Genomic DNA, 27071 nt, shown 5'->3' with positions numbered 1-27071 from the left:
ACGTACTGTATTTAAAATTTTTCATCGTATTAAATCTATTGTATATGAATTTTCTATTAAATTAATTTTATGATTTTAGGTATTTCGTAATACTACATTGCTTAATTCTCGTAAAAGCTATACAATGTTATATTGTACATTAAAAGCTCACTTTCTATATAAATAAAGTACATTAAATACACAAAACTTTTAGATCAAACAAAATAGTGTGGTTTTTTAACTACAATGCCATATTCTGCAACCGCTGGTGTCAGATCTTCCATGGTAAGAGTATAACGCCGGTCTTTTCCTTTTGTTTTCGAATTTTGATTGGCTCCACGCGTCTTGCAATGTTGTAGAGCATCGTTTGCTATTTCAGATATAAACTTTTGCGCCGCTAATGAAACTAATCTCACGCTAAAATTGATGTACATGTAATTATAAAGTTTGTAGAAGAAAAAATCAAAGATACATATTTTAATGAAATTAATTTCTTCTTGACCGCTTACATTCTAGGATCAGTTGTATTAAAACCAGCCGTGTGTAAATAATGTTCACTGATAGCATCTGGTACCTATAAAATGAACTGTTTAATATACTAGTAATGAACAAATGACGATAATTAAAATGTTTTACACATATAACTACCGTGGGTGTATAATCCTCGAGTTGCAACAAAAAATCTGAAAGGGGTTGACCAGCAGTCTTTGTTTCTTCGGTTGTTGTGTATATGGGTGGCGTATCTCTTCCAAAGTCCTCAGCCATTTCGATTTACTTTTTTGTTTGTATAAAATATAAAAACGTTAAGCAGACAAAATTGAGTTAAAAAGCCCAAAGACCTTTATATTCGAACAATCTACAGTGCACAAGTTCTAACCTCTGACAATAAAAGTATCGAGTTCCTCTTAATGAATATTTAGAACTCTTCCAAATAGAAATAATAAATTTAATTCACTTCTGATATTTTCACGCACTGATAACAACGCAGAGAGAAACTTTTAAACATCAACATGTCATAAAGGAAACTACAGAAGTTGTATACCTATATAGACGTACCAATTTCCATTAACCGGATGTAACTATACGGAATGACTGTCTAGGGAATATATCGATAGATCGATTGCCCGTAATTCGTTCAAATAAATAATATAATTGTTTATTCTACTCCATACGATCAATAGAATTTCTGTGTATGCGTGTACGTATGTGTTAAGAAAATACTAAAATTTCATTTAACATAAATTCTTTGACATACTAATATTTAATACATCCATGAGGAATATTTGAAAATTATTAATATAAATGCTTATAATATAAATAAATTACGCTGATAATGGATTTTTAAGTGGTATCGATGAAACCCAAGAATCGCTCTTCAGGTTCTCATATTTCATCTTATTTATACAAATACTATGTACAACCTGCTCAGCAGAATGAGTCAAACCATAGTAGTCCACGAATAAGCCATCTGGATCTATCAGATATATAATTATTGTATGATCGACCTAGAATGTAATCGAAATAAAAAGTGTAAATATTACTCTAGGTGAAATTTCACTTATATATAAAGAAGAAAATAATTACTGACAATGTAATCAGCATCCTGATCCTTTGGTCCATTGCTATAATATACTCTATAAGCTTTGCATACTTTAGCGACTTGTTCTTTATTTCCGGTAAGTCCAAGGATTTTATCAGAGAATTCTTTCACGTATTTACCCACTATTTCCGGTGTATCTCTATCGGGATCCACAGAAATGAAAATAGGCTGAACCTTTGTATTATGTTTCTTCTCTGAAATATTTATGTAATGTAATATACTTGTTTAGGGTCATCGTATTTATACCGTACCTAATGTATTGACAATCTCTGTCATCTTTTCGAGTTCATCTGGGCATACGTCAGGACAGTGCGTAAATCCAAAATATATTAAAACCCATTGTCCTAAAAAATCTTCAGATTTCACTGTTTTTCCCTGAGGATCGACTAGTTCAAATTTTCCACCAATTGCTGCCTTTCCTAGTTCGCGTCTTCTTTCACGTTCTATTTGTTTATCTTTTGACTCTTGCAGATAATACATGTACATTAACAGAACCATACCTAGTGTACTTGTAATTAATACACTTCTCCACGTGATAGGACTTTTTTTCAAATTTGGATCTTTTTTATTACTCGATAATGAATGTAATTTGTTAGAGCTATATAAAGAGGTATGAGTGTTAATACATCTGACCTGTGGATAATACTGCTTAAAATTTCGCAAGTGTTGGAAACGGCAAATCTGTAAACAATTCTACAAATATTATTAAAGTAAAGTTATATAAAATACTTTCGACAGAACTGGATTTGCATGTATTTAATTCAAACAACACTTACGATTGTAAATGCGCGATTAGAACATTTGTTTAAAAGGAAACAACTAATTAAACCAGACATTGTTCGCGTTACTATAAACTTTTCTTGATTTATTCAAAAACCGTGAATACGTATAGGTTATGTCGTTCATTCTATTCTGCTATACTTCATTTTCTGCGCGCGCCATTTCAAAAAAATTCATCAGTCAGATACAGACGGTGAATTTTTATGGAAACTACTTTTTGTATAATTCATTATTCAAATATCTATTTTTAATTACTTTACATATAAAAATAACAGTGAAAAGTGTCACGTATTAATTTAATTTGTTTCGTATAATAAGTAAGAATTTCCTTGAAAAAAGAGACACTGCTAACGATGCAGTACTATTAATTTTTGTTCTAAACCCACAGCAGTATTTCGATCGTAGTACTCCCACCTAGAAATGTAAATTATGTAAAATCACCACAATAATAGTACAATAATGCTTTAGATAACTACACGGTTACATACTTATTGCCTTTTCTATCCTCAACAATAATTTTGTCTACTAACAGTGTATCCGAGTTGGTAATTTTAATAACATCTTTTTCTTCATTTTTATTTCTTTCATACCAAATACGTGCCTTTATCGTTGACTGTTCATTCGACAGCAATTGATATTTCATTGCAGCGATATTGTAAAACGTTGACTGCTTATTTCCGCGATTCGATATTCTTAAACGAGTAATATTTTGTGAAATACTTTCGTACAAACATATAATATGGAATTTCCGAATGCATCAATAACGGTGATAAATTTTACTATTTATCATAAGACATATCTTACGTGCATCGAAGCTTAAAATTTATCGTCGAATTATTTTCTGTAATCTTTAAAAATAATAGGCCAGATGTTTTTAATGCCTCCCCTGAAATTATCACTGACGCTCTCAAAGGTTGTCCTGATAACAAAAAAGAAGAAAATAAATGAAAAAGAAATGAACTTTGAGTTATCCGATGCAAGTTAATTTTTACCACAAAATGGTTCTTCTTCTCGCGTGGGCAAATAATAAATTCCTAATGGGCCACGGTTAGCTCGGTAGCCCATTTCTTGTAACCACAGCGTGGATTCGTTAGGAAAGCATAATCCACTTGCATATGAGATTCTTCCTCGAGGACAAGGCCAGGCGATGAATTTACACGATTCATTTGCCATGCGTACACTTTCCAGAAAATAAGACCAAGCTCTCAAATGACTACAAGCGATCTCTCTAGTTAACATATTCTCTAAAACGTCATTATTTTTACAGCCGCTAGTACGCTAAGTAATTTTGATTCCCATTTATCGATCATTAAAAAGCATCGTACCGTTCGCGTGGCTGACAACGACAGAATTTTTCACATCGGTGCAACCAGGCTGCTCTCTACCACCGTTTGGGAAAAAATCTATGTGGCCAAGTGGCTTCAAAAGTCCAAATCCGTCTGCAAAGTCCTCGGATCCATCGGTATGAATCACGTCTACTAAACGAGCATCGGTAGCATCTAACTTTCTGGACTTTTCCCTGAACAAATTATTCCTAAAAAATGGTGACGCAGGATCTAGACCAGTTATACGTCCTAAGAGAACATTTTTTCTCTTGAGGACCTCTGAAGCACAGCCAGCCACGTGAGCTCCGAGACTGAAGCCAATTATGTGAATATTTTCAGGAAGAGTACCCAAATCAATAGCGTCTAGGAGGACAAGACCTAACTGACGGCCTACAAGTTCGGTGTTCGCCACTGCTGCGGAATAGGTCGTTGCTGCTCCTCTTGTCCAATCGAGCATTAGGACATTCACCTCTTCCTAATGGACATTTTACAATACACGTAAATAAAAGCGTACCCAATATTTATCGATACTAGAACAAGCATTTCTTTCATCTTAAATACCAAATCCAAGAAAGCCTGCGCTAACGAAACCGCGCCAACATCGCTGCCGCTTCCTTTATATCCATGTACGATAACCTTCAGAGATTTCGTCGAGTCAAACCGCGACTGAAGAATAGATTTAAAATCATCACCGTACTGAAGGCTATCAGGAGACTCTCGCCATGGACGGGTATACAAGAAAAATCTCGTTTGAATCACATTGGGATGTTCTGGTGGTCTTCTCAGTAATATGTGAGGCGGTGGATCCGCGAAACAGCCAACTAAATCTGTAATTTACCCCTTTAATTTATACATTTTATGTACTGAGAATTAAAAAGTGTTTTCTGTTCTGTCCATACCAAAGCATACTTTGGGCTTGAAACTTTCCCGACCAGCTCTTATTTTGCGAAACATTGTTCGGTTCCTTGCGGTAAAAAGCTTCACTAAAAACACACAAACTAGTTTATAAAAACGATTCATTCTATATATTTAGTTGTGTTAAAGTTTACTCACCGGCACGCTTAGTTTCGATAACAGAATGACCAATGAGGAACGCTAAAAAGATCAAACGTTTTACCAAGAAGAGCCGCATTTTTCATTCAACCTTCGTCGTGTATTCAACGCGTCTGGTGAAGGCTACTACTTTTTTCTTCTCTTTGCTTATCCCCTTTTCTTCCTTCACACTTCCTCTTCTCTTTGTTCGGATATCCTCGGCAATCCGTAACTCTCGTACCTGCAACCTGAAAATGATTCGAAGAAAAATAAGCAACTCAGGCAATTTTCCTTTTCCAGTTCGCTGATATGGCAAGACACCATAACGAACGAATTCTCTTTTTGTGCAATCCGCGTTCCTTTAGCGAACACACGGTTCCAAATTTACCACTCACGCTGGTTCTATACACCTGTGTGACTCGTTAGACATACCGCGGTACGAATTATTTGTTAAAGTAAAGCAACGGAGTGAAAGTAAAATTCAGCCAGTCAGTCGTTGCTCGACTAGTAACTGATTCATTCAAGGATGAAGGATCGTCAATTAAAGATGATAATATACCATTGTAACTAAATAGTAGGCATCAATGCCATAAACGTATGCCAAGCGTGGATCGCAATACTTTCCTCGGGTTACAATGATTGCGACCCCCCTTCAACGTTTCGCATGTGTAAATGCTTATTGCGAAGCGTTCTGCTTTCACCGACAAGATTTCAACAATATTTTTCTCAGGAGGAAAACTTGTCGCTAAGAAGCATATGAATGTTATCTAGAAAATTATTATATATTATTTTAAAAATATGTAGATTAATAATCGATTCAATTGTTCTTTTTAATTGTTTACTGCTTTGCACCTGTTCCTTTGATATATGAAAAAAATAAAAATCTAAATATTTACAATGATAAGCATGAATTCATCACAGTGATAAGCATAAAATCTCCCCATCCTCCTCCCTCCGCCACCACGTAGTATCGTTAAATAATTTATCTTTGTAGTGATCCAATCAGCGACTTTGATTGATAGTTGGTTTACTGATAATTGATTAACACTTAATCCACTATTGTTTATTCGTGTACATTCCTTAACGACTTCTTATATATATATATAGCTACGAAATAATTCGAACCGTTCAATGATTATTCCATCCGCAACAATGCTCAGAATATCCGTTATTTTGTGCTGCTTGTCACCAGTGATTTTAGGAGCAGTACAGCATCCTGATGCCTCAGTTTACTTCGAAGTACCAAATCCTGTGAGTAGATTTTGTTCAAAATTAAATTATCGTAATTTAATTTCTATGCGCAACGAATATTTCTATTAACACGAATGTACATGGTACAGCAAGAACTAATAGAACAAGCAGGATACATAGGCGAAACTCATGAAGTTGTCACAGAGGACCGGTACGTTTTGCAACTGCATAGAATTCCAGGGTCAAAGCAGAACCCCCCGTCCGATAAAAAACCGGCTGTACTGCTTCTCCACGGGCTTTTAGATTGTTCGGCTACATGGGTTTTAACAGACCCTGGAAAGAGTTTAGGTACTGTCAATTTAATACTCGCGCTTCATATTTTCGAAGAAGAAAAAAATGAAGAAGAAAACTACCTACTTCGCTAACGTTTCTGGACATTTCAGCTTTTCAATTATCAAATTGGGGATATGATGTATGGTTGGGCAATGAACGCGGTAATAGATATTCACGAAGGCATTTGGACTTCACTGTATCCGATCATGAATATTGGCTGTTCAGGTATAATTGAAGAATTATAAAAACAATATTTATTCATAGGAAAAGTTACGCTACGAAACATTTTGATAATTATATATTAATACATACCGATGAGATTAAGGATGAATAGATTAACGACAGTTAATGCTACCTTGTTTCCGTTAGATGAAATGCATTATAGAAATTTATTTTCCTGTAATACGTAGCTGGCATGAAATGGGAGTGTACGATATTCCAGCGATGATCGACTACATCCTAGGTAAAACCAACCAGAAAAAGATCTTCCTTGTATCGCATAGTCAGGGTGGTACCGCATTCTTTGTAATGGCCAGTGAACGACCAGAATATCAAAAGAAAATTGTTGCTTCATTTACTTTGGCTCCGGCAGTTTTCATGTCCAGATCACGGAATCCTTTCTTCCGTATGTTAGCTCCTCACGCCAACGATATCGGGGTATGATTCACAAGCTATTATTTGCTATCTTTTATGCTATCCCAGGAGATAGTTAATAAAACTTCTTTAACGTTGATTTTCACGTAGTTTCTAGCTGACTTGATTGGTATGTACGAATTCAAGCCATCGAATAAGCTTATACAAATGTTGGCAAAAGAATTGTGCCACGATGAGTCACTTCTGCAGCCAATGTGCAAAAATATTGTATTTCTAGTCGCTGGAATGGGTGATAAAGATTTTAATTCGGTAATTATTAGCACTCGGTACAACTATTTCAATACAGTGGTCTTCGATTGAATTTCATTTTTAATTTACAGACTTTATTACCTGTTATTGGGCAATATGACCCTGCTGGTACATCTACCAGGCAAGTTGTACACTACGGACAATCCATAAGTACAGGTCAGTGTTCGATATCGTAATTCGGGAAGTCTATACTTTCACGTTTTCCAAATCACGCTTCTTCTTTTTTCTGGGGAAAAGGCAAGTTCCGGAAATACGATTATGGTCTCGTGAAAAACTTGAAAAAATATGGAAAGATTCATCCTCCTGATTACGATCTCGCCAACATTAAGCTACCAGTATACATCTATTACAGTACGAACGATGCGTTAGTTGACGATAAAGTTCGTATGATCCTTCAATGAAGTTTTAATATATTCTAAATTTTATTTATCTTTATGTATATAATATTTTCATTTTTTTCTGTAGGATTCGTATGACCTGTATTGTGCATTACCCAATGCTCAACATTTTTTGGTACCGTCCGAGTATTTCACACATCTTGATTTTGTGTGGGGCAAACACGCGGATGTTTGGGTGTACAATAAAATTCTGAGTCTCATGGAACGTTATAGAAAGTAAAAAGAAGTTATTGTTTATATATCCATGTAAATGGAGTGGATAATCCATATTTTGTACATATAAATCATAAAATATATGGTCTTCTTTTATTTCGCTTTATAATCAGGTTTCTTTTTCATTATGGCATTGAATTAGAAAATGAATAACCATTTCTGATTTAATTAAACCATTGAGCAAATAATAGCAGTACTGCAATATATGTATAATAATATGATTGTTGATAATGTACAGGCTCATCGCGATGAGTGTGAAGCGATTCTCAATAGCCCCACCGTTTCTAAAAAATATCATATTAATATCCTAATTTTCTAATTGGAAACTTATCAGACAATTAAATAAGAACTTTTTGTGCTCTAAAGGAGAATCGCGGACGCTACTTCAAGCTAAGTTGTCTAGTTTATTATTCGATGAAACCAATGAAATTTTTATATCAGACCAGTGTTTAAGCAACTGAAACACATGCGTATACGTGAAGCTTTGAAAAAAAAAGTATAACCAAACTACCATGATATTGAAATGTCAAGTTAAATGATATGAAATATCAAATTAAACAGAATGTCACAGATGGACTGATTTTCGTAACAAGTTTTTAGTGTCAACGGGATTTAATTGCAGCATAGCGGAGTTATTTACGAAAATCGATGTATGACATAACAATGATGTATGCACGTGCAATAGAAAGTTGACTATTATATGTTCTTTTTTTTTTTAAGTAATTATTCTTGAATTGCCATTACAAGAAGTATGTTAGCCATATTCCAAATATCACTCATTTCTACATCTATTAGTTGTGATAATTTTAATGCAATAACATTTGACATTTCACCATCTATGCATAAAAAAAATGTCCCACAAAGAACAATAGAAGCTCCAAGATACAATACATTTGACTCGAGTGTCATAAAGTTCCTCCATTCTTCTTGAGTTTTTACAACATTTTCTTGGATTAAGCACTGCAAATGAGAGCACAACTTTTCTCTCTGTAAGCATACGTCTACTTTACTTACTGTATATATTATTACTATTGACAAGATAACCATTAAACGATACAGACCTGCAAATAAACTAAATCCAATAAACTTATAGCAAGCTCTTGGATATTTGGAGTGTCCATGAGCCCTGTCGCAGTTAGGAGAACCTCTATGCAATTAAGCGGAGTACAAAATGGCATTCTAAATCCAACAGTTTTGAATACTTTATATTCGGATAAAAATATTGTACTATGTGTATATTCAGATTCTTTATCTATCCATTGTAAAATATTTAATACCTGTATTGTAACAAGGGAATTAAAATACCAATACTGGTGATTTCAAAATGAAGTATTGTATATGTACTTGCGATATTTTTAAATTTCTAGAATGTGAATCCATTTTACTTGCTAACTGCAAACAGGACATGAGATATAGTTTTGACTGACTCGATATCTTTCTACAAACTTCAGTCCAGGAATTTTCTGCCTGGTCAGTATTTTTATATACTTCCCAGAAATAATTACACATGAACTTATCATATAAATGGATGGCAACGTATCTAGTATCCGGTCCCAAATCGAGATGTTCTGTTATTTTAAATATCGTGTTAATGACTGGAAGTGGTATGGCTAAAATTATTATATTTAATAATGAATATGAATCTTCTTACAATCTTGTTAAATCAAGAAAACAAAAGTAGTTTTGATGAAGTGATATATAGTATTCCATATGCAACAATTACCTACAAATGGCATGTAGAATTCATGTTTAGCTTTGATAAGATTCTCTTCTGTTGTGATAACTGACCGAAGTCTCTCTAACCAGTCATCGAGTAAAGGTTCTACATTAAGTAAACATTTGCGTTAATATGAAAACTGTAACTAGATTCATTGTTTTCTATGTTGACAGTCTCCATTTGCTTGTCAATATTCTTATCTAGTAGAAACTTATATTAATTACCAATATAGGCAGTATCGAAATCCATTTGCTTTCTGATATTTTCGTTTGAATTCTTTTCTTTAAATACAATTATCATCAAAAATATTATTTATAATTATTAATTACGAGATCTGGTCGCACACAATGTCACCTTTTAAATGCACGAGATACTACTCGAAACTCACCTGACGTTTTTGCGATATATCGAAAGCATACTATCGAGTTAAAATTCAAATTTATCACGTGCAATATTTTGCGATATATCGAAGATAAACTTCTATAAACTAGAAAATTAAAATTTGCTATTCATATTTTTTTCTTTTCTCCTTAACAAAGATTATAACACATACAAATTAAATGATTTAGGGCTTACATAATATGTATACGTAAAAATTTTATTTGGTACATATACATATATATATAAAATAAAATTTATATATATATATACACATACACACTTGGTTACTTTGATTGATAGATTTTATTCTACGTTCATTGTTTGATCTTGATGTTGCAACTCTGTTATTAACAAAGGTTCGTATGTCCATTTTGGAAATACTCGTTTATATAAATTCATTAGTATAGTGTCCTGCGATTTTAGTTGGCCATTAAACACACATTTCATATGACCGTGTGTACCTAGTGATAGAAATAATAAACCATTTCTTGAAATCAATTAAATGGAAACTATTAAGAACTATGTACTTACCTAGCGGCTCTTTTATATGACCTCTACGACCATATTTTGTTCGCAGTTCAACTGGCTTAAACCAGTTTATGTCTTCTCGGTGGAAGAACATGAATCTTATAACAGCTGATCGTTTATTTACTTTGTACGGATGACCGCTGAGAGTGACCCGTTTTACGACTATTCGGTCTGGATTCGCAGATAGTACACTTCCGGTTGCAATTAGTTCCTATAGAAGTATACGTTTTAATAACATAGAGATAGATACAAACTATATTCTGCAACCATCACCTCCTTACCAATGATTTGTTCAATTTTCTAACGTAACACAGAACTGGACACGGTGGGAAAGTAATCGGTGCGTACATGCTTGCTACAACAGTACTCTCTGGTTGAAAGTATCGCTCGTACTGGAAAATATGCCTACTTTTAATAAAGCGATACAACAAAATGTATAAAAGTCTTAGATGATGTTTAATTGGCAATGACCTTATGTTTATTCCCGTTTGTATGCTGACTAAATATTGGGCATGCGGTGAATCTTCTGAATCCACATTGGAATATTAGTTTGTCCTTGGACTTTACTGGTTGTGGAGTAGCATTGGTATGTTTTAATACCAAATTTAATAGAGACATTTTATGTTCATACGGATATAAACCGAATACGATCAACGGACGATTATCTAATGCACAGAATGCAGTAAAAAGATCTCGTCTAACATTTGCTACGTGGATTGTGATGTACCAACCAGGCTGAAACAAACAGTATACGTTTTTATAATTTAGCTAAGTGACAGATCATTCCTCAATTTATATAGCGTTCGTATACATACCATAGCACATTCTGTTTTCTGAGGTTCCTTAAATATGCGTTTTCGAGTCCGGTCAAAATTCTGAAATTGAAATATTCGAGCGTAATCGACAGGGAGATTTTCTTTTGGATCCCACGGGCTAGTTCGAAAGGATTCAAGACCACGATACTTCTGAAATCTCTGTTTAGCCAGCATATTTTGAGGTGTATCCACTTCATCGGGAAATTGCGCATCCAATTTTGCTTCTAAATTTTTAACATAGTAATGATACATTGATTCGTCGTGAGAATACTAATAAACAATATATATATATTGTTTGAATTAATAAATATATACGTTTCAATTTTTCCAATGCTTCTGTTTCCTCCGTCATATCGATATTCTGATCGTATCGATCGTCGGGGGCTTCAGATATAGTAACTGTCTCGCATTCTTCTTCGTCTTCATCTGCCTCCACATCGCTATCTGCTTGAGACTTTGCTTCATCGATAGACATGCCGTCTTCTGATTCATTATCCGAGTAGTCACTCAACTCTTCTACAAAATTGTCTTATATGTAAAAAATTGTTATTTCTAAATCTCATTAATGAATTCAAAGAAAAAATACCTCCGTCCTCATCAGGAATCCATGCTGCTTGATATTCGGAAGTTCCCTTTGGAACTTTTTTCACAATTTTCTTTTTTTGAGCAGCTGCTGCATCAGCTAATTCTTCCTCTGTAGGCCAAGTTTGTTCAGCATCCATAGGATCCGGTACATTTTCACTTTCGAGAGATTCCTAAAAGAAACAAAGTACTTACGACTGGATTTTTCGCAAAATTCAGTGATTATAGTTTTCTACTCATGTTGTAGGATTACTTGTTTCTCTGGATCGGCACGTTCAACAACCCAAGTCGATGGTTTATCGTCCATCGCGTCACTAGGTTTCCTTAATTTCTTTACTACTGGATATGGATCTTCGGCTGCATCTATCTGAGACATTTGAAAATCTCCCAACCCTGGTATGTGTATTAAACTATTGACCGATAATGATACGCTTCTTAGGTGTCCCGAAACCATAAGAGTTCCAAGCTCTGCAGAGTTCTAGAGAAAATCAAGCATATCGTAAGATTCTACCGCTTATTGATACAATTTATTGGATCAAATAATTATTCAACATTGCATCCAACACATACTTCGTTACATTTAAATTGCACTTCTTCCGCTAATAAATGCGCTCTTCTATCCCTATAGGATACATTTTTTTGTTTCTGAGAACCAATGCGTCGTAGAACATTAAAGGCATCGGTCGGACTATCCAATTGAAAGATTTTCTGATCCGGGAGCCACTTTGATACTTCGGATTGTACATGATTTTTAAAGTCTTGACGTTTCTTTAAAAAAATTCATAAAACAATTGAAATTATAGTTTGCAAAGATAGCAAACTAAATTCTAATATAATACCTTTATCGGAATACTATCAAGATTTGTTAGAGTTACTACAGAAGTGGTCAAGCCTTGAGCAATGCAAGGTGAAATAATTTCCTTTCCCCAGTCATCGATAACCTCGTATTTAGGGCTGTTGTCTAGCTGATTTACAGCGGAGGCAACAAAAAGGACAGTTGTGGCTACTTTCGCTAAATCCAGTGTGGCAAATAAATTACCAACTGGTGATATAACAATGGAAAAGCGCTGCTTAAATCTAGGTATACTGTTGCAAAAAAAAACAATAAATCAGTCTTAAGTTCTATATCTTCTAAATAATAATTATCATTGTTGCGTTATACCTCAAATGCGTCGCACCACATGGACTATTGTTTACGATTGCAGTCTCGTCCGATTTTGTTATGATGGACAAAAGGTTCTCTACATTTAAATCGTTTTGCAATGGAACAATGCATACAAGAATAGGCGTAGAATCACCTAAATTCCTTTTCTGCTGCAACACTTCTTCCCTTTTCCTTTTTCTAATTTGGGAAGACTGATTCCTCCGAGCATCTTTCCCAATATTTTTAGTACAGCGCTTTGACAAAACTTTTACTCCAACTTTTCCTAATTGTATTCAATAAATTATATATATTATTCGTACATATAAATCGACAAAATATTTATAAAATTAAATGATACACTTATTTATAAATTATTTTACCTTTAACCTCACTACTTATTGAACCTTTGCTGCGATGTCTACCAGTTTTATGTGGTTTATTAGTTTGCTTAAATACACCAGGTCGGTGTACCTCTTGTTTTCCTATTAATCCCATTTTATTTGATAATCTGTGTCTTGTCAAATAAATAATATGCCATAATAACCTAAATACACCTTTAGAAAACACGAGTGCTTTTAAACACTTTCTTCAGAGATCATAGGAACATTTGAGATCAGTGAAATTTATAGTGAAATTTTCCTACAGCTATACGTGCAGCTGTGCTTTATTGCACCAGCGAATTAAAGAGAAAATAATGATTTTATTCGATAAATTGATATTTCTGATTGATCTTTTTATTTGTTTGATTCATTTATATACAGATGCAACGTAATAGAAGCTGTTCTTCCTGCATACTTGATGCATTTATAATTCTTTAAGTTGGCAATTTAAACACACGCTTTGCAGTCGCATGTAACTAAATAACAAATAGAGAGTACAGGTTATAACTCACGTGTCTTTTTCGAAATAATTTGAACATTTTCTGTTTCTCGATTGTACAATTTTCTTATTTAAGTGCGAGATATAATTGTGTGTATACATAGTATGTCATAACAAGGAGATGCAACAGTTAATGATCTACATACATTTAATGTTTTAGAATATATAACGAGTACAAACTGGTAGGTATGTATTTTTGAATATAACAATTGGAATTGTATTCTGTTTCCTTCTTTTTTTTAATACCAATCACTCGATAAAAATATTTTTAGTACAATGGGACGGAAAGCTAAATTTGATAAAACGACTACTCCGACTGGCCCTGGAAGGAAAGCAAAAAAGCAAGGAGATCCAAAATTTCCAAAAGGAATATTAGGTACAATGAGTTGTAAAGTTATTTTTTATAAGAAAAAGAGCTAGGAATTCACGCTGCTAATTTCAGTGAAAGAAGAAAAACAATTAAGTCATAGGCAAAGGCAACGTGCAAAAAAGAGATTGTTAAAGAAACAAAATCTGAGTAAAAAGTTGAACAATGTACAGAAGAAACATGACAAGGATGTAAAGGATATCATAAATGAGGATGTAAGCGCTTATTTGTTAATAATTAAGACTTTACGTGTAACAAAATTATTAAAATATATGTTTTTCTGTTATATTAGAATGTTAAAATTGTTACAAAACAAACGAAGAAAAAAATGAAACATCTTAAAGAAGAACTATGTGAAAATAATGATTTAACCAATACCAATACCAGGCAGAAAAAGAATAAGAAAACAAAATTACTCGGTAGTGACACAGAAGATGAAAATGATATTACAGAAAATGGTAAAGAATATGATAGCGATGAATACAATCAAAATGGAGAAGTAGACGATGAGGAAATGGATCAGGATGGAGAAGAAAGTGACAGCGATACTGATGCTGATACGGATGATAATGAGGGTGACCTCCTACCTGTGGAGAAAGCTAATATAAAATTGAAGAAAAAACAAGAAAAAGAGCAGTAAATATCACCCTTATTGTTACAATACAATTGAATATTTTTAATTTAATTTTATTTCCTTTCTCTTAGAAAATTAGCAGAGGAGGAGATGCATGACATGACACTTCAACAGTGTGTCTTTACTTTCCCTACAGAAGAAGAACTTGCAAATGTTACTAATTTGAAAGATGTAGAACAACGTATAAAAGATGTTGTCATGATATTATCCGATTTCAAAAAATTACGTGATGTCAATAGGTATATGCTTCGTAAGATCGAAATATTTCTCGGGAAAATTTCAAAATGCTCTTATTTGTTCTTTTTTTGAAGATCGCGGTCAGAATACATGGCCCTACTCAAAAACGATTTATGCACATACTACAGTTATAACACCTTTCTAATGGAAAAACTGATGCAAATATTTTCGTTGGATGAATTGTTAGAATTTCTAGAAGCGAGTGAAGTTCAGAGACCTATGACGATACGAACGAACACACTGAAGACACGTCGTCGTGACTTGGCAGAGGTAATTATTTACTTGATGGAAATTGAAATAAATATTTTATTAATGTTTAAATACTTTTTCAATTATCATATTAACTCGTTGCGATATTAATATTGCAGGCATTAATCAACAGAGGCGTTAATTTAGATCCTATCGGCAAATGGACAAAAGTTGGATTAGTGGTGTATTCTTCGCAAGTTCCCATGGGTGCAACTCCGGAATATCTAGCAGGGCATTACATTTTACAGGGTGCGTCTAGCTTTTTACCCGTTATGGCCTTAGAACCTAAAGAAAACGAAAGGATTCTTGATATGTGCGCTGCACCAGGTGGAAAGTCATCACATATAGCGGCATTAATGAAAAATACAGGAGTACTTTTTTCTAACGATGTAAACGAAGAAAGGATAAAAGCCGTTGTTGGCAATTTTCATCGCCTTGGTATCGTGAATTCTGTAGTTTGTACTTACGATGGGCGAAAATTACCATCTGTAAGTAGTGCTTTTACGCATACATAAATACAGCATCCTTAACGTACTAATCGAGTGGTATATTTTTCAGGTAATTAAAGGTTTCGATAGAGTATTATTGGACGCGCCGTGCACTGGTACTGGGGTTGTTTCAAAAGATCCAAGTGTTAAAACAAATAAAGACGAGATAGATATACAGCGTTGTTGTACATTACAAAGAGAATTACTTTTAGCCGCTATAGATTCTGCCAATGCACGTTCAGAATCCGGCGGAATTATTGTTTACTCAACGTGTTCAATTCTTCCCGAAGAAAACGAATGGGTTATCGATTATGCTCTCAAAAAACGTGACGTCAAGCTAATACCGACCGGCTTGGAATTCGGTGCTGAAGGTTTTACGAGTTACAGACAGTATAGATTTCATCCTTCGTTAAAATTAACGAAACGTTTTTATCCACACGTGCATAATATGGACGGATTTTTTGTAGCAAAATTAAAGAAATTCTCAAATATTATTCACAAAAATAAAAATGAGGAGGAAGAGGAGTCCTTCGATTAAAGTTAATGTAACAAAATTAATGTAATAAATTAATATTTTGTATAATAATTATACTCAATGTTTGAAAAATGCCGCTGAAGCAGTTTAACTATATAAAAAGTATATAATGTCCATGTATATACAGATGTTATATTGTATATTAAACTTTATGTATAAATTACTTAAACTTTTTATAGAGTTACAATGCTACCTTTTAGATTATATGTATATTCCTCGTATATCGGTTGAAAGAGTAAACAACTATTTAAGTATCGTACAAAATAGTCGAACATTCGTAGCTGGTAATTTTACTGGTTAAACTTTTGCTCTAATGAAAAAATATACTCTTCAGTTCTTTTTCACAAAGCTTTTTCACATCGTCTGTAATAAAAATTATATTGTGTACCTTGATATCAGAAATTGATACACCATATTGAAAAAGAGTACAGAATAACACCAATACCTTCTATTTCGATTATGCTTGCACTTTTCTGTTGAATAACTACAAAGAATTCCCTCAAGTTTGATAATTTTCCAACAACCCAATAATCGCTCATGGTCTTTATAATAACTTCTCCAGATTCTTTTAATCTAAAATCATACAAAAATTTAATGCTAGTTGCACATATCGCATGTTGTACTCACATTAAAATGTTATGTCATACTAACTTATTTGTGTCATTATATATATCAGTGATAACTTTTAATACTTCAGGTGTTGTAAGTACGTTAGAGCATTGCCTATTATCGGGATGTATTGTACTTTTATATGCCAAATTAAGTTTATTAAAATACAGGTACTTGCAAGATTCTGACGAAACTATTACGTGTTTAGCGCATTGCTCTGCGACTGAACTAACGAGCGTAGTTAATTGCGGACCAAGAAAACTGTCGAGACTTTTAAAGAAATCTATTAACAAACTTGTTTTGCCTGTAAAGTAAAACACCTCGGATCTTATACTGTTTGAAGTTTCAAGATGAAACAATAGAATGGCTAATTTCATAAGAAAAAGTACATACTGTCAACAAATAGGCATATCGTAGCACTTAATGCTCTGTAAACAACTAAATATAATGAAACTGGCTTTGTAGAATAATTTATAAATACTTTGGGTGATTTTCCAATTAAACTTGGTTCATTAATGCTAGATGGGCCAGTAACAAATCTGAAAAATGTTCATTATAACACATTATACTGTGCAGAGAAATGGATATGCATAGAAAAGTAAATTATTACAGGTGTACGAACTTTCCGTAATGAGTAGTAGTAAATGGGGAAGGTGAATTCCTTGGCATTGAACCTCCATGTAATTCTTTTTCCAAATGGGCTGGTAACAGTGTACTTACCAAGTAGTTATAAACTACTTGCATGTCCTCAGGTTCTAAACCACTCCTAAACAATTGCGAGTAATATCTTAATTATTATATATCCATTTGTATTGTAATACAACAATTTATACGCTACTAACCACACAACTTGATCATTATAAAGGAATGCAGTGTATTTCACTTGAGAAAACATAGCTTCTATAAGATTCATAAAACACTGAACTCTTAAAAATGTCACTTTATCAAGAGGTAAGAACTGCAAGCCTTGGAAAACGTCCAAAATATCACTGTTATTTAACTTTAAAGACAGTAGATACTGTAAAAAATATTATAATATTAAAACAACCAATGAAAGTAGCGTGATTTAACATTTTACATGTACATTCTTACCCTTGAATAGAAATGTTCGAGTTTGTGTTTTAATAATGTTATGGATCCACATTCTGGTTCATTGATAATAGTATCAAACGATCCCATAAACAATCTAAACATAACATATGCCTGTTTTAATATAGCTTGGCAAACACTGCTAGAAACCTCCTCGTATTGATACTCTGTATATTTATTTCCATCTTTCTCCTTCCATATATACGGTACACCTACAATCTATCGAATAAATATATCATTTAAGAATATTCTAAAGTATACAAATCTTTGTACAACATAAGATACATTTTACACATATTCCCTTTCTTATTGCCAACGAACCGTACCATTACCATCCAAAAATTTGGTTCTGGTTGATAATAAATTTGTCGAGTCTTATGTGTATGACAGTAATCGCATGGTTGTCCAGGATTGAATGACCTAAAAATTTTTAACAAAACAATCGATTCTAATCAACGAACGTGTCGATGGAGAAATGTCTAAACCGTTAGAATGAAATTACATATTCTACACACGTACTGTGCAAATTTAATAATTGCCTCGCTGAGTCCTATATTTTTTATCTGAACATCCAAATCTCTTTCGGGGTAATAATATAGAATCTTCTTCTCTTCCTGAATGTACACAAAACATATCATTTATTTGTATATGTATGTATAAAAGATTTTTCAATTGTCTCAACTATTCATTTACTTGCCTCTCCTTCCTTTTTTGCATAACAGCCATTGAATATATAAAAATGTTCTAATGTAACCTCTGTTTTCGATGACATTCCGAAGAAAGATTTAAACGAGAGATACTCCCCAATTGACTTTACGTAAAGCGCAAGAACATTAATAATTATCGTTTATTCACTGAAACACTTACTCGCACTCATCTGGCTGAGGCATACTAGGCAGTAAATAAACAGATATAACCTAACATTCGCATCCATACATTATACATCAAGTGAATAAATTATTTAGAAAACTTGAGAGATATTTAGATGGCAGCACATTTTATCTTTATGTCTATGATACATATAAGATGCTTTTTAACAAGATCATACATTTTCTTACATTAGAGTGTTATTTATTCCCGCAAAAACTGGAATTCTACAGTAGGCTAAGTTTCTTTCTATAAATATATGCTAGGATTTCGAGAAGCTTTGTTTCCTTCCTACTAGAACAAATAAAACTATTCATCTCTTGCAGTATAAATATTGTATTTCATGTATATTTTAGTAGTTTTATTGTAATTTATTGTATATTTCAGTAGTTTTATTATAATTTGTTGAATATTTCCCGCTTTAGAGGTAAGAGAGAGAAAGATATACACGAAAGCTATAAGAAAGAGTGAGACAGATGATACCGACTCGATTCTAGAACCCGTGGCGCCATCTCTGTGAAAAGTGCTCAAACTGGTCGCTCAGCGTTATCGACAGCGAAGTGAACTACTTACCGACCAGTGGCGCCATCTCTGTGGTGAATGCTGAAACTATTCGTCGAGTAGTTTCAGCATTCGCCACAGAGATGGCGCCACGGGTTCTGGAATAGAGTTGGTATCATCTGTCTCACTCTTTCTTATAGCTTTCGTATATATCTTTCTCTCTCTTACCTCGAAAGGGGGAAATATTAAATAAATTACAGTAAAACTATTAACAGATTTTGCAAATATTTGCTTTCTAATCTGAATTCAAATATTTAATACAAGAAAACTGTTGGGGTTAGGTTGTGTGGATTATATAAAGAAACATGGAGTTAAGAATAAGTCCAGCATTGAAAAAAAATTATCGTAAAATTTTTTAGTAAATATAATACAAATAAATATTGTTTGAACTAAAATAATATAAGAATTATTAATTAAGTTTTAGAATATCAAATTGAGCCACGTCTCAGCGACACTGCAATGCCAAGCTGACTCGTGACCGATCTGGAGCAAGCTCCAAGAATCAGTCTAGGTCCAAAAAACAGTTTAATATACTGACTCTCGTGTAGAGAGTGTACCAGATATTAAGCTGATAAGAACAGATACTACACTTTGATCTTAGCTAAAATAGCCGAGAAGCGATAACTTCACTCCGCATAGAACCCTCCTTTATATAACACGGAATGGCGATGTACTTGGGGTAAACTAAACTTTCGTGCGACCCATAGCGGTGAAAAATGAAATTACGAATCGTATTTTCTATTTTGCATTCTATTTCTCCTATAGCAATTATTACTCGTTATCATTCTTTTTGCTACAGTGTCTTGATATCGAAATTTAAATATAAAAAAATCCATATCAGCTGATTCCAATGAGAAAAAAATGTTCAACCTAATCAAACCTATAGTTACGTCTATAGATGTAACAAACTATAGTAAAACGAAATCTTAAGAACTAGAGATAGGTAGAAAAATATGTATTTACTTTTAATAATATATTTGTTAAAGTTCTGCTGGTTTTAATATGGATTGGGAATATTTAAACGATTAGTTTATTAAGAAATTAAAGGGAATTTAGTAAAGGGGATTTAGTAAATTCTCGCGAATACGAAAAGGCCACGAAACCATTCGTTATCGATAACGTTGCCAGATCGAGACTATACCATTCGTTTGGAGCAAGTTTCACGTATTACGTGTACGAAGCTGAACATAACAAATTAGTCGTGATGTGGGCAATGATTAAATTTAGATAACGCACAGTAAAGAGCAACATGTGATAATAAATTGTAAAGGCGAAGAGTCTAGAAAAAGTGTCGGTCCTTAAGTGTAACGAAGATCGTAACAATACACTAATGGCCTATCAAACTTTTCGGCAGGAGTATATGCAAATACCTGTGGTGACACGAGCTTATACAACAGCTTGTGTTATCACAACTCTTGCTGTGGTTTGTAATATATTTTTCTCATAGTATCGTTCTGCACGTGTAGGACCGTACTTTTGAAACTTCATTAGTATTCTCATTGCTCGCATTTTCTCATTCTAGCAACTAGATTTGGTATCACCGTTTCGATTGTACTTTAATCCTACACTGATTATCGAACAATATCAGGTGAGTAGAATTTCTATCTATACTCTTAACTGTTGAACAATCGACGTTGTATGATTTATAATCGATGGTATCTTAATTGTTTCTCTTTTTCCAGCTATGGAGATTAATTACTACGTTTTTATTCTTTGGAAACATGGGTTTCAACTTTCTTTTCAACATGATCTTTACCTATCGGTATTGTCGAATGTTGGAAGAAGGATCATTTCGCAGAAGAACAGCTGATTTTGTGATGATGTTTATTTTCGGTGGCATATGTATGATTGTATCCTTTTAACGGTTCAATATTACTTCTCTTCAAATTTCAAACTACTTTGCACGCGATCACAAGTTTTGTTAACATGTATATGTCCTGAACTTACTACAGACATTTGCATTTTTCGTTAATTTGTTGTTTCTGGGCCATGCATTTACGATAATGTTAGTATATGTTTGGTCCCGGAGAAATCCGTTCGTTAGATTAAACTTTTTTGGGCTTTTAAATTTTCAAGTAAGTTTCCAATTACTTCTGCCTTGTGTATTGTATAAACTGTGGATCATTTCAAAATTTGTTTTATCGATAGGCACCGTATTTGCCTTGGGTGCTTCTTGGGTTTTCTGTACTTCTTGGTAATACAATTTGGGTTGATCTAGTTGGAATGGCTGTGGGACACATGTATTACTTTGCAGAAGATGTATTTCCGCGTTTAAGGGGAGGTTTCCGCGTTCTTAAAACTCCACGAATACTGTAAGTTACTCTTTAGTAGCAAGCCTTGAAATGTTGCAAGTAAAGTTGTAACGCATCTATCGTTTGTTTGCAGTAAGACTTTGTTCGACGCACATCTAGAGGATCCAGACTATACACCACCGCCTGAAGATCGTCCCGGTGGATTTAATTGGGGTCAAGAAGCCAATGTGCAATGATTCTCCAAGTTCAAGGTCCTGCTTCCAAATCATCGCTTATCAATTGGCATATCAAGTAAATTTTCTATCGCTAACATGTACAACATTGTTCCTTGATTTTCTCAGTTACTAACAACAATACTACACACTTACAGCCTTGATATTGTACGAAATGTAACAGAAACTTATAACGAAAATAAGACTTCCAATTTTTTACAGGGGTTACAATTTTTCACAGAAAAATTTCGGTATCACAAATAATATGTAATAAATATATGTTCCAATACTGGGCAGATTGTGTACGAGGGATGAGTCCGGAGGTGACTTTAAGCAGCATTTCCGAAACTTTTTCCGTTCGATCAACGAGTCCACAGATCCCGACTGAGTGATTGCTTGAAATCACCTCAAGAATTATTAGCCTTTAAACGATTCTCTATCGAGTATTGGATCATTCTGTACGTATGTATCGATAATGTATTATCTAAATGATACACGTTAATAGCTATAGACGAAAACAGTGTTTTTCTGATGATCGGCTATTGTGATATATTTATAGTGTTCACGATTTTCCGAGATAAATATAAAAGATTTTCATATAAGAGAGGTAATAACTTTATCGAAAAATTGAATATTTTTGAACATACCTTTTCATTTGTTAACATAGATCGTAATCAATATAATTTGCAGAGTGTCTATAAAAGGAAGTAAGATTTAAAGAAATGTACATAAAAATAATTTTTTAGTTTTTCGCTTAACTTTGTGTTTCTGTTCAAAAAGCTGGTTTTTGTTATGATCACATTGTGCAAGTATGAATTTCCATTCCCTACAACATCAATTATTTGCGTTCTTTCTGTATGTGATATTCAGTTAAAAAAAAAGAAGAAAACTTGTGTAATAGGACACGTATAAGATAGTATTTTTACTGTTTACAGAAACATGAAATTGAAACCCCTGACTCCAAAAGATTCTATTGTAAAAATCTTATATCGATAATCGAACAGTGTAAATATTTTTATTTATTCTCCTACTATAAATAATTCCCTGGTCTTTTTTAATTATATAATAATACGTTTTATATACAATGTATGAGGATGCATATTACTGTAAATAATGGAATACATCACAGTAATTCTTTTTTACGGGCATTTTGATAAAGATAGTATTACATGTTACAATATACGTGTTGCAACTTTAACAAGACCAGAGAATGTTTAAGGAAGGATAAAATAGCATTCCTCTTCGTTTTTGATGTGCGAGTATGAATGAGAATCAAAAACTATTAAAGTAATATTTAGAATAGCATAGTCTATAAGCGAATCTAATTGTTCTCTTTTCTTTTGGTTTCATGCTGGTAATATAACATGAAAAACGTTATGTATCGTCAGTATCGTATAATAGAGTTTTTACCCACCACTGTTTGCTTGATTTAAGGCGTGTTCTTACATGTTATACTGTGATGTATTCGTGTTACGTATCAAATGATCGCATTCTAATGTATGATAGGAGAATACAAATTTACTTACGACAAACTGAACGTCGGCAAGAAGCCAAAGCATTACAAAGAATTCCCGTGAACGATTATGTATAACTTACTTGCGTAGGTAGTATTTAAAACTGCGAAAGACTTTCGCAACCAATTTGCATTCTTTTGGAAGTCAAATGTCCTATTTTAACGATGCGGCAATCGGATTGGTTATCATGTACAGGATAAGGCTTATTCTAGATAATAATTACAATTGTAGTCTATCTAAAGAACCGTTCGAGCTAATGTATCGAGCCTTTGCTGATCATTCCGATATGTTCCAAAAGAACGCATTTGACGTACCGAAGACTTCAACAATTTTAACTGCAAGAATTCAAGCTGCGAGAGCCTTGAAGATTTAATCAGATAGTATAATCATTTTGTAAATACTAGGTAAAAATGTTATTTATATGACCATTATAATTAAATAAAATGGTTCACTTTTATTTGACATTATCATATTATTTTCGTCTACGTATATGTGTATCGTATCTTTTTTTTCATAGGCGATTGGACGCGTTTATTTTAACACGCGATTAAAACTGAATGCATTTGTTTCTTGCATTATTGTCTGTAAAATTTATTATACTTTATATTGAGGTGCTCAATACAACAAGATAAGTAACTTTTATTTATAATATATTACAATATTTCGCTATTATGTTATTGTGTCATACGATATGTATTGCTGTAATTGTTATTTAATGAAGTTAATTCAAAGAAATTTATATTCGTTTGTTTAATCATTATTTCTTTTAAAAATATTCTTTTACTGTGGTTATACATATATATAATATATATAAAAAAAGAGATTAAATGATTTACAAAACCATTTATTCATATTTAAATAATAAATGATTATCATTATGGGATATATAATGATGTATAACTAGGTACATATATGCAATGACATGGACTATAATACAATGATCAAGATACTATTGTACATACTTTATCATATTGCCACCGTTGCTAAAAGCACTGTAATGTCATCTGGTTTACCACCTAAAAAATATAAAATGCATATTGCCGATATACACGTTGATACTTGAATTAATCTTGATTAAGACAAAGCTTAGTTATTCTATAGTTTGTGAATTTCATTCTCTTTTTTCCTTTTTATTTTCAAAATTCGATATTTATTTGCGTGAAAATGAAAATAGAATATTTAGGATATTTGTACAAGTTCTTTATATTCTAGATATAAGAAATGAAAGGCAGTTAAAAGTATAGAAAGAATACTAGTTTACTAAAAAAATGATTACCAAAATATAAGAGAGGCTGGCTCTCTCGTACATAAGATATACGAAATTGTAATTGAGTGTATATGCTTTATAAATAAATTGAATATATTTTTTAATAAAATGATAAAGATAGTTGCATTTGTAGGGAATTCTACGATTTTTCGATTAATATCATTTCAAGCATTAAAATTGTATATGTACCTATAGTGTCAATTCCATTCTCTCTAGCACTTTCCGCGAATGGAGACATAAATGCGCCATCGAAAGCTAAACTGCGAGCCATCCAAGCTATAGAATTGGCTACTCCTTGTATCTTGGTAGGATCCCTTTCCCCCTGAATTTTTCGCATTTCAGTAATAAGTAATTGGTCAGGCACATTATCAAATACTCCATCTGTTGCTAGAAGAATGACATCACCATCTTCAACTCCAAAACTCGAAGTATCTGCAGATTCTGGACTACAGTTAGAACACGAATACAATGGTATGTCAACAGGCAATGGGTTATATTAAACGTATCATGTACATCTACTGTGTAATTTTACAAAGTGTAGTACCTGTCGCTGAGAACCAGACCAGAATGCCCTGGAGGTGGAAGAGACAACTGAAATGGAGTATTAAAGTAGTGTTGTTGTTCAGACGAACGATGAACTACTTCTCCTTTTCTTACAACTACAAAACCACTATCGCCGATATTAGCTGCATAAATGCTGCTTGTCTCTTTATTGAGAACTATAACACACGCTGTACTGCTACCTGGAACAATTATCCTACGTTAACAATGGAACAATGTTTCTCTTTCTCCTTTGAATCTTATACACTCGTCAGAAAGTAAGAACAACAGGTCATAATTTGCTTTATACCTAATATGGGTTGTTTACTTTCTAGTAATTCATAGTAACTACGTGCTAGCAAACCAGCTGGTTCTGAAGGCGTGAACCTGCCCATAGAGACCAGTCTTTCGCAAGTTCTCATTAGAAAACTCGAAAATTCTCCTGGATCGATACCGTAATGCCTCCATCCGCCTACGCCATCCGCTACGCCTGAACAATCCAAAAAACGGTCAAACCAACGGACGACACAGTCGAATGTATTAATCTACGTCTATAAGTCTACAAGCCTCTTAAACGATCAATCATGTGTGAATATAGTATAGTCAATAAGTTCCATGATACGTTTCTCTATAGTATCAGCATTTCGATTGATTTACCTATTACTTCGACAGTCTTGAATTTGGCACTAAACCAGGCGTCATCGCCAAATTGTCCTTTACGTATACGTCCCCGTGCGAAATCTTTCGGAAAGCCACAAACAGCAGAAATGAAAGATGCCTCGCGACGTTTATTCACGTTCGGATCGGCGCATGTTGTATAATTTGATATGCCATTCCATATCGCCCGAGACAGCAGCCTCCCGGTCCAATAAATGGACTGCATCGTACGGTGAGGCTCAAACTTTCGTGACGCACATCTTTAATAATTAAACGAATCTGCATGAATCGTGCAGTCAATTCACAAGTGTATCGGAGGCATGTTTTCGTCGATAGCGCATTAAACGTCGATCGTGTTTAAAGATTACTGTCCTTTTTCTCTCTGTATTAGCATCGACCACGCTATTCTCGAATTCTGATCTTCACGCTCGAGGGAACAAGGATCGGTGACCACGATTTCGACTGAAATTATCTCCTGCTACGATGTAACCCGAGAAAGTATCCACACTAGTGTCTACTAAACTAACCAACCTGAACACCGTTTACATCGCAACCAGTTCACATGTAACTATGCCCTCTGCGTCTCACTTCAAGTCGATGCTTGGCGGGGTGAATCCACATTGCCGGAGGGCACGCTTTTGTCACCAAACACGGGACGAAGTGTTAATTAAAAGGCTTTCTTTCGGATTTAACAGAGGAAGGTGAGTCACCCACACGCTTTGCTTTTCTTAATAATAAAGTAAAATATATATTTATGCATATATTTATATGACAACGGTCCTGCAGTTTCGTTTCAACTCTAATGTTGGCATCATTTCAAATTGTTGCCCCTAAAAATGCATTATTATCTTTATTTCTGTTAACGAACAAAAATTAGCGTGTTAGAGAAATTAGGATAATTAATTTTTAAGTTAATCGGTAATAGTGGCGGCTTGTGTATAGCAATCGTGAAACTGCACCATCCATTGTGTAATATAACCAATCTTTTTTTCTTCAATTCTTTCTTGATACTTGTACAACATGTAATTCTTAAGTTTAATGTCATTAGCCATCCCTCAGTTAATGAAAAAGAGGCAAAAATCTTCCTACGGAACTGTACGAATCGCAGTTCCTGCGGCGTGGTGTTTGGCTGTAGTACGCATGCGCGCGTAGGAGAGAGGAGCACTGTTGTTCTCGCAGTGTCGATCCTGATC

The 27071-nt window shown here is 33.7% G+C and overlaps 10 protein-coding genes and 1 non-coding gene across 17 annotated transcripts; 3 read left to right on the top strand and 8 right to left on the bottom strand.

Annotated features, from left to right (window-relative positions):
• Positions 1-105: 105 nt before the first annotated feature.
• Positions 106-998, bottom strand: LOC143426755 (transcription initiation factor TFIID subunit 10). The gene is made up of 4 exons (XM_076900382.1): positions 847-998; positions 628-753; positions 489-553; positions 106-396 (listed from the first exon to the last, which is right to left on the bottom strand). The coding sequence occupies exons 2-4, from the start codon at positions 742-744 to the stop codon at positions 195-197; spliced, it is 384 nt and encodes a 127-aa protein (XP_076756497.1). The 5' UTR covers positions 745-753; positions 847-998; the 3' UTR covers positions 106-194.
• On the bottom strand, positions 857-2479 carry Scox (Synthesis of cytochrome c oxidase). 2 transcript variants are annotated; one of them, XM_076900380.1, is made up of 4 exons: positions 2356-2479; positions 1831-2272; positions 1568-1773; positions 857-1484 (listed from the first exon to the last, which is right to left on the bottom strand). In XM_076900380.1, the coding sequence occupies exons 1-4, from the start codon at positions 2413-2415 to the stop codon at positions 1302-1304; spliced, it is 891 nt and encodes a 296-aa protein (XP_076756495.1). In that variant the 5' UTR covers positions 2416-2479; the 3' UTR covers positions 857-1301. The 2 variants fall into 2 exon arrangements, with proteins under 2 accessions (XP_076756495.1, XP_076756496.1); XM_076900381.1 differs by having other exon boundaries at positions 1831-2260.
• Positions 2480-2656: 177 nt separating this feature from the next.
• On the bottom strand, positions 2657-5359 carry LOC143427127 (pancreatic triacylglycerol lipase). Of its 2 annotated transcripts, XM_076901037.1 has the most exons (8): positions 4738-5359; positions 4584-4667; positions 4246-4511; positions 3685-4159; positions 3352-3603; positions 3164-3278; positions 2848-3051; positions 2657-2773 (listed from the first exon to the last, which is right to left on the bottom strand). In XM_076901037.1, exons 1-8 carry the CDS (start codon positions 4814-4816, stop codon positions 2707-2709), a joined length of 1542 nt encoding a protein of 513 aa, XP_076757152.1. In that variant the 5' UTR covers positions 4817-5359; the 3' UTR covers positions 2657-2706. The 2 variants fall into 2 exon arrangements, with proteins under 2 accessions (XP_076757152.1, XP_076757153.1); XM_076901038.1 differs by lacking the exon at positions 4584-4667.
• Positions 5360-5839: 480 nt separating this feature from the next.
• LOC143426753 (lipase 3) lies at positions 5840-7761 on the top strand. The gene is made up of 8 exons (XM_076900378.1): positions 5840-5967; positions 6057-6255; positions 6351-6465; positions 6651-6897; positions 6985-7143; positions 7215-7299; positions 7381-7523; positions 7609-7761. Exons 1-8 carry the CDS (start codon positions 5848-5850, stop codon positions 7759-7761), a joined length of 1221 nt encoding a protein of 406 aa, XP_076756493.1. The 5' UTR covers positions 5840-5847.
• Positions 7762-8463: 702 nt separating this feature from the next.
• Positions 8464-9948, bottom strand: LOC143426772 (cyclin N-terminal domain-containing protein 1). 3 transcript variants are annotated; one of them, XM_076900403.1, is made up of 5 exons: positions 9696-9948; positions 9478-9576; positions 9099-9364; positions 8816-9031; positions 8464-8741 (listed from the first exon to the last, which is right to left on the bottom strand). In XM_076900403.1, exons 1-5 carry the CDS (start codon positions 9769-9771, stop codon positions 8478-8480), a joined length of 921 nt encoding a protein of 306 aa, XP_076756518.1. In that variant the 5' UTR covers positions 9772-9948; the 3' UTR covers positions 8464-8477. The 3 variants fall into 3 exon arrangements, with proteins under 3 accessions (XP_076756518.1, XP_076756520.1, XP_076756519.1); XM_076900405.1 differs by having other exon boundaries at positions 8464-8714; XM_076900404.1 differs by having other exon boundaries at positions 9099-9349.
• Positions 9949-10105: 157 nt separating this feature from the next.
• Positions 10106-13485, bottom strand: Tsr1 (Tsr1 ribosome assembly factor). The gene is made up of 12 exons (XM_076900699.1): positions 13302-13485; positions 12940-13204; positions 12617-12863; positions 12348-12545; positions 12031-12255; positions 11782-11950; positions 11511-11711; positions 11196-11419; positions 10852-11115; positions 10662-10772; positions 10384-10591; positions 10106-10313 (listed from the first exon to the last, which is right to left on the bottom strand). Exons 1-12 carry the CDS (start codon positions 13414-13416, stop codon positions 10156-10158), a joined length of 2385 nt encoding a protein of 794 aa, XP_076756814.1. The 5' UTR covers positions 13417-13485; the 3' UTR covers positions 10106-10155.
• A 343-nt stretch (positions 13486-13828) lies between these two features.
• On the top strand, positions 13829-16458 carry LOC143426674 (28S rRNA (cytosine(4447)-C(5))-methyltransferase). Of its 2 annotated transcripts, none has more exons than XM_076900265.1 (8): positions 13829-13986; positions 14073-14176; positions 14243-14382; positions 14460-14803; positions 14873-15040; positions 15113-15308; positions 15407-15775; positions 15846-16458. In XM_076900265.1, the coding sequence occupies exons 2-8, from the start codon at positions 14077-14079 to the stop codon at positions 16311-16313; spliced, it is 1785 nt and encodes a 594-aa protein (XP_076756380.1). In that variant the 5' UTR covers positions 13829-13986; positions 14073-14076; the 3' UTR covers positions 16314-16458. The 2 variants fall into 2 exon arrangements, with proteins under 2 accessions (XP_076756380.1, XP_076756381.1); XM_076900266.1 differs by having other exon boundaries at positions 13841-13982.
• Ccz1 (vacuolar fusion protein CCZ1) lies at positions 16378-18909 on the bottom strand. The gene is made up of 10 exons (XM_076900267.1): positions 18702-18909; positions 18528-18618; positions 18335-18428; positions 18012-18227; positions 17762-17937; positions 17542-17685; positions 17313-17458; positions 16962-17223; positions 16756-16883; positions 16378-16673 (listed from the first exon to the last, which is right to left on the bottom strand). Exons 1-10 carry the CDS (start codon positions 18778-18780, stop codon positions 16621-16623), a joined length of 1389 nt encoding a protein of 462 aa, XP_076756382.1. The 5' UTR covers positions 18781-18909; the 3' UTR covers positions 16378-16620.
• A 955-nt stretch (positions 18910-19864) lies between these two features.
• LOC143427780 (U2 spliceosomal RNA) lies at positions 19865-20058 on the bottom strand. The gene has a single exon (XR_013102360.1). It is a non-coding gene; the product is annotated as a U2 spliceosomal RNA (small nuclear RNA).
• A 475-nt stretch (positions 20059-20533) lies between these two features.
• Positions 20534-23881, top strand: Der-2 (Derlin 2). The gene is made up of 6 exons (XM_076902144.1): positions 20534-20859; positions 20959-21024; positions 21119-21286; positions 21389-21511; positions 21585-21748; positions 21822-23881. Exons 1-6 carry the CDS (start codon positions 20767-20769, stop codon positions 21922-21924), a joined length of 717 nt encoding a protein of 238 aa, XP_076758259.1. The 5' UTR covers positions 20534-20766; the 3' UTR covers positions 21925-23881.
• Positions 21800-26435, bottom strand: LOC143427734 (protein phosphatase PTC7 homolog). Of its 2 annotated transcripts, XM_076902142.1 has the most exons (6): positions 25879-26435; positions 25532-25711; positions 25226-25424; positions 24871-25127; positions 24377-24430; positions 21800-21942 (listed from the first exon to the last, which is right to left on the bottom strand). In XM_076902142.1, the coding sequence occupies exons 1-5, from the start codon at positions 26102-26104 to the stop codon at positions 24381-24383; spliced, it is 912 nt and encodes a 303-aa protein (XP_076758257.1). In that variant the 5' UTR covers positions 26105-26435; the 3' UTR covers positions 21800-21942; positions 24377-24380. The 2 variants fall into 2 exon arrangements, with proteins under 2 accessions (XP_076758257.1, XP_076758256.1); XM_076902141.1 differs by lacking the exon at positions 21800-21942 and having other exon boundaries at positions 24243-24430; positions 25879-26434.
• Positions 26436-27071: the final 636 nt, after the last annotated feature.

The sequence above is a fragment of the Xylocopa sonorina genome, chromosome 9 (genome assembly GCF_050948175.1).
Source record: "Xylocopa sonorina isolate GNS202 chromosome 9, iyXylSono1_principal, whole genome shotgun sequence".
Classification (NCBI taxonomy): Eukaryota; Metazoa; Arthropoda; class Insecta; order Hymenoptera; family Apidae; genus Xylocopa; species Xylocopa sonorina.
Note: the sequence above shows the minus strand (reverse complement) of the source record. Positions and strands in the feature narration are given on the sequence as shown.

Excerpts from the sequence above, each read along its gene's own strand:
- LOC143426755 (XM_076900382.1), bottom strand. The coding sequence starts at position 744 with ATGGCTGAGGACTTTGGAAGAGATACGCCACCCATATACACAACAACC. Across the intron at positions 554-627 it reads TCGAGGATTATACACCCACG|GTACCAGATGCTATCAGTGA; the intron begins GTAGTTATATGT and ends TTCATTTTATAG. Across the intron at positions 397-488 it reads AATACAACTGATCCTAGAAT|CGTGAGATTAGTTTCATTAG; the intron begins GTAAGCGGTCAA and ends CATCAATTTTAG.
- Scox (XM_076900380.1), bottom strand. The coding sequence starts at position 2,415 with ATGTCTGGTTTAATTAGTTGTTTCCTTTTAAACAAATGTTCTAATCGC. Across the intron at positions 2,273-2,355 it reads CTAATCGCGCATTTACAATC|AATTGTTTACAGATTTGCCG; the intron begins GTAAGTGTTGTT and ends TAATATTTGTAG. Across the intron at positions 1,774-1,830 it reads AGAGATTGTCAATACATTAG|AGAAGAAACATAATACAAAG; the intron begins GTACGGTATAAA and ends TAAATATTTCAG.
- LOC143427127 (XM_076901037.1), bottom strand. The coding sequence starts at position 4,816 with ATGCGGCTCTTCTTGGTAAAACGTTTGATCTTTTTAGCGTTCCTCATT. Across the intron at positions 3,052-3,163 it reads AATTTTAAGCTTCGATGCAC|AATATCGAATCGCGGAAATA; the intron begins GTAAGATATGTC and ends TACTCGTTTAAG. Across the intron at positions 2,774-2,847 it reads GAGGATAGAAAAGGCAATAA|GTGGGAGTACTACGATCGAA; the intron begins GTATGTAACCGT and ends TTACATTTCTAG.
- LOC143426753 (XM_076900378.1), top strand. The coding sequence starts at position 5,848 with ATGATTATTCCATCCGCAACAATGCTCAGAATATCCGTTATTTTGTGC. Across the intron at positions 6,466-6,650 it reads CATGAATATTGGCTGTTCAG|CTGGCATGAAATGGGAGTGT; the intron begins GTATAATTGAAG and ends TGTAATACGTAG. Across the intron at positions 7,524-7,608 it reads ATGCGTTAGTTGACGATAAA|GATTCGTATGACCTGTATTG; the intron begins GTTCGTATGATC and ends TTTTTTCTGTAG.
- LOC143426772 (XM_076900403.1), bottom strand. The coding sequence starts at position 9,771 with ATGATAATTGTATTTAAAGAAAAGAATTCAAACGAAAATATCAGAAAG. Across the intron at positions 9,365-9,477 it reads ATTCTACATGCCATTTGTAG|CCATACCACTTCCAGTCATT; the intron begins GTAATTGTTGCA and ends TAATAATTTTAG. Across the intron at positions 9,032-9,098 it reads GAAATTTAAAAATATCGCAA|GTATTAAATATTTTACAATG; the intron begins GTACATATACAA and ends GTTACAATACAG.
- Tsr1 (XM_076900699.1), bottom strand. The coding sequence starts at position 13,416 with ATGGGATTAATAGGAAAACAAGAGGTACACCGACCTGGTGTATTTAAG. Across the intron at positions 12,256-12,347 it reads TGCAATTTAAATGTAACGAA|AACTCTGCAGAGCTTGGAAC; the intron begins GTATGTGTTGGA and ends GATTTTCTCTAG. Across the intron at positions 10,314-10,383 it reads TCATATAAAAGAGCCGCTAG|GTACACACGGTCATATGAAA; the intron begins GTAAGTACATAG and ends TTCTATCACTAG.
- LOC143426674 (XM_076900265.1), top strand. The coding sequence starts at position 14,077 with ATGGGACGGAAAGCTAAATTTGATAAAACGACTACTCCGACTGGCCCT. Across the intron at positions 14,177-14,242 it reads ATTTCCAAAAGGAATATTAG|TGAAAGAAGAAAAACAATTA; the intron begins GTACAATGAGTT and ends TGCTAATTTCAG. Across the intron at positions 15,309-15,406 it reads GTCGTCGTGACTTGGCAGAG|GCATTAATCAACAGAGGCGT; the intron begins GTAATTATTTAC and ends TTAATATTGCAG.
- Ccz1 (XM_076900267.1), bottom strand. The coding sequence starts at position 18,780 with ATGTCATCGAAAACAGAGGTTACATTAGAACATTTTTATATATTCAAT. Across the intron at positions 17,686-17,761 it reads TATAATGATCAAGTTGTGTG|GAGTGGTTTAGAACCTGAGG; the intron begins GTTAGTAGCGTA and ends GCAATTGTTTAG. Across the intron at positions 17,224-17,312 it reads GATATGCCTATTTGTTGACA|GCAAAACAAGTTTGTTAATA; the intron begins GTATGTACTTTT and ends TTTACTTTACAG.
- Der-2 (XM_076902144.1), top strand. The coding sequence starts at position 20,767 with ATGGCCTATCAAACTTTTCGGCAGGAGTATATGCAAATACCTGTGGTG. Across the intron at positions 20,860-20,958 it reads TTATCACAACTCTTGCTGTG|CAACTAGATTTGGTATCACC; the intron begins GTTTGTAATATA and ends TTCTCATTCTAG. Across the intron at positions 21,025-21,118 it reads TGATTATCGAACAATATCAG|CTATGGAGATTAATTACTAC; the intron begins GTGAGTAGAATT and ends CTCTTTTTCCAG.
- LOC143427734 (XM_076902142.1), bottom strand. The coding sequence starts at position 26,104 with ATGCAGTCCATTTATTGGACCGGGAGGCTGCTGTCTCGGGCGATATGG. Across the intron at positions 25,712-25,878 it reads CAAGACTGTCGAAGTAATAG|GCGTAGCGGATGGCGTAGGC; the intron begins GTAAATCAATCG and ends TGGATTGTTCAG. Across the intron at positions 24,431-24,870 it reads GAATGGAATTGACACTATAG|GTGGTAAACCAGATGACATT; the intron begins GTACATATACAA and ends TATATTTTTTAG.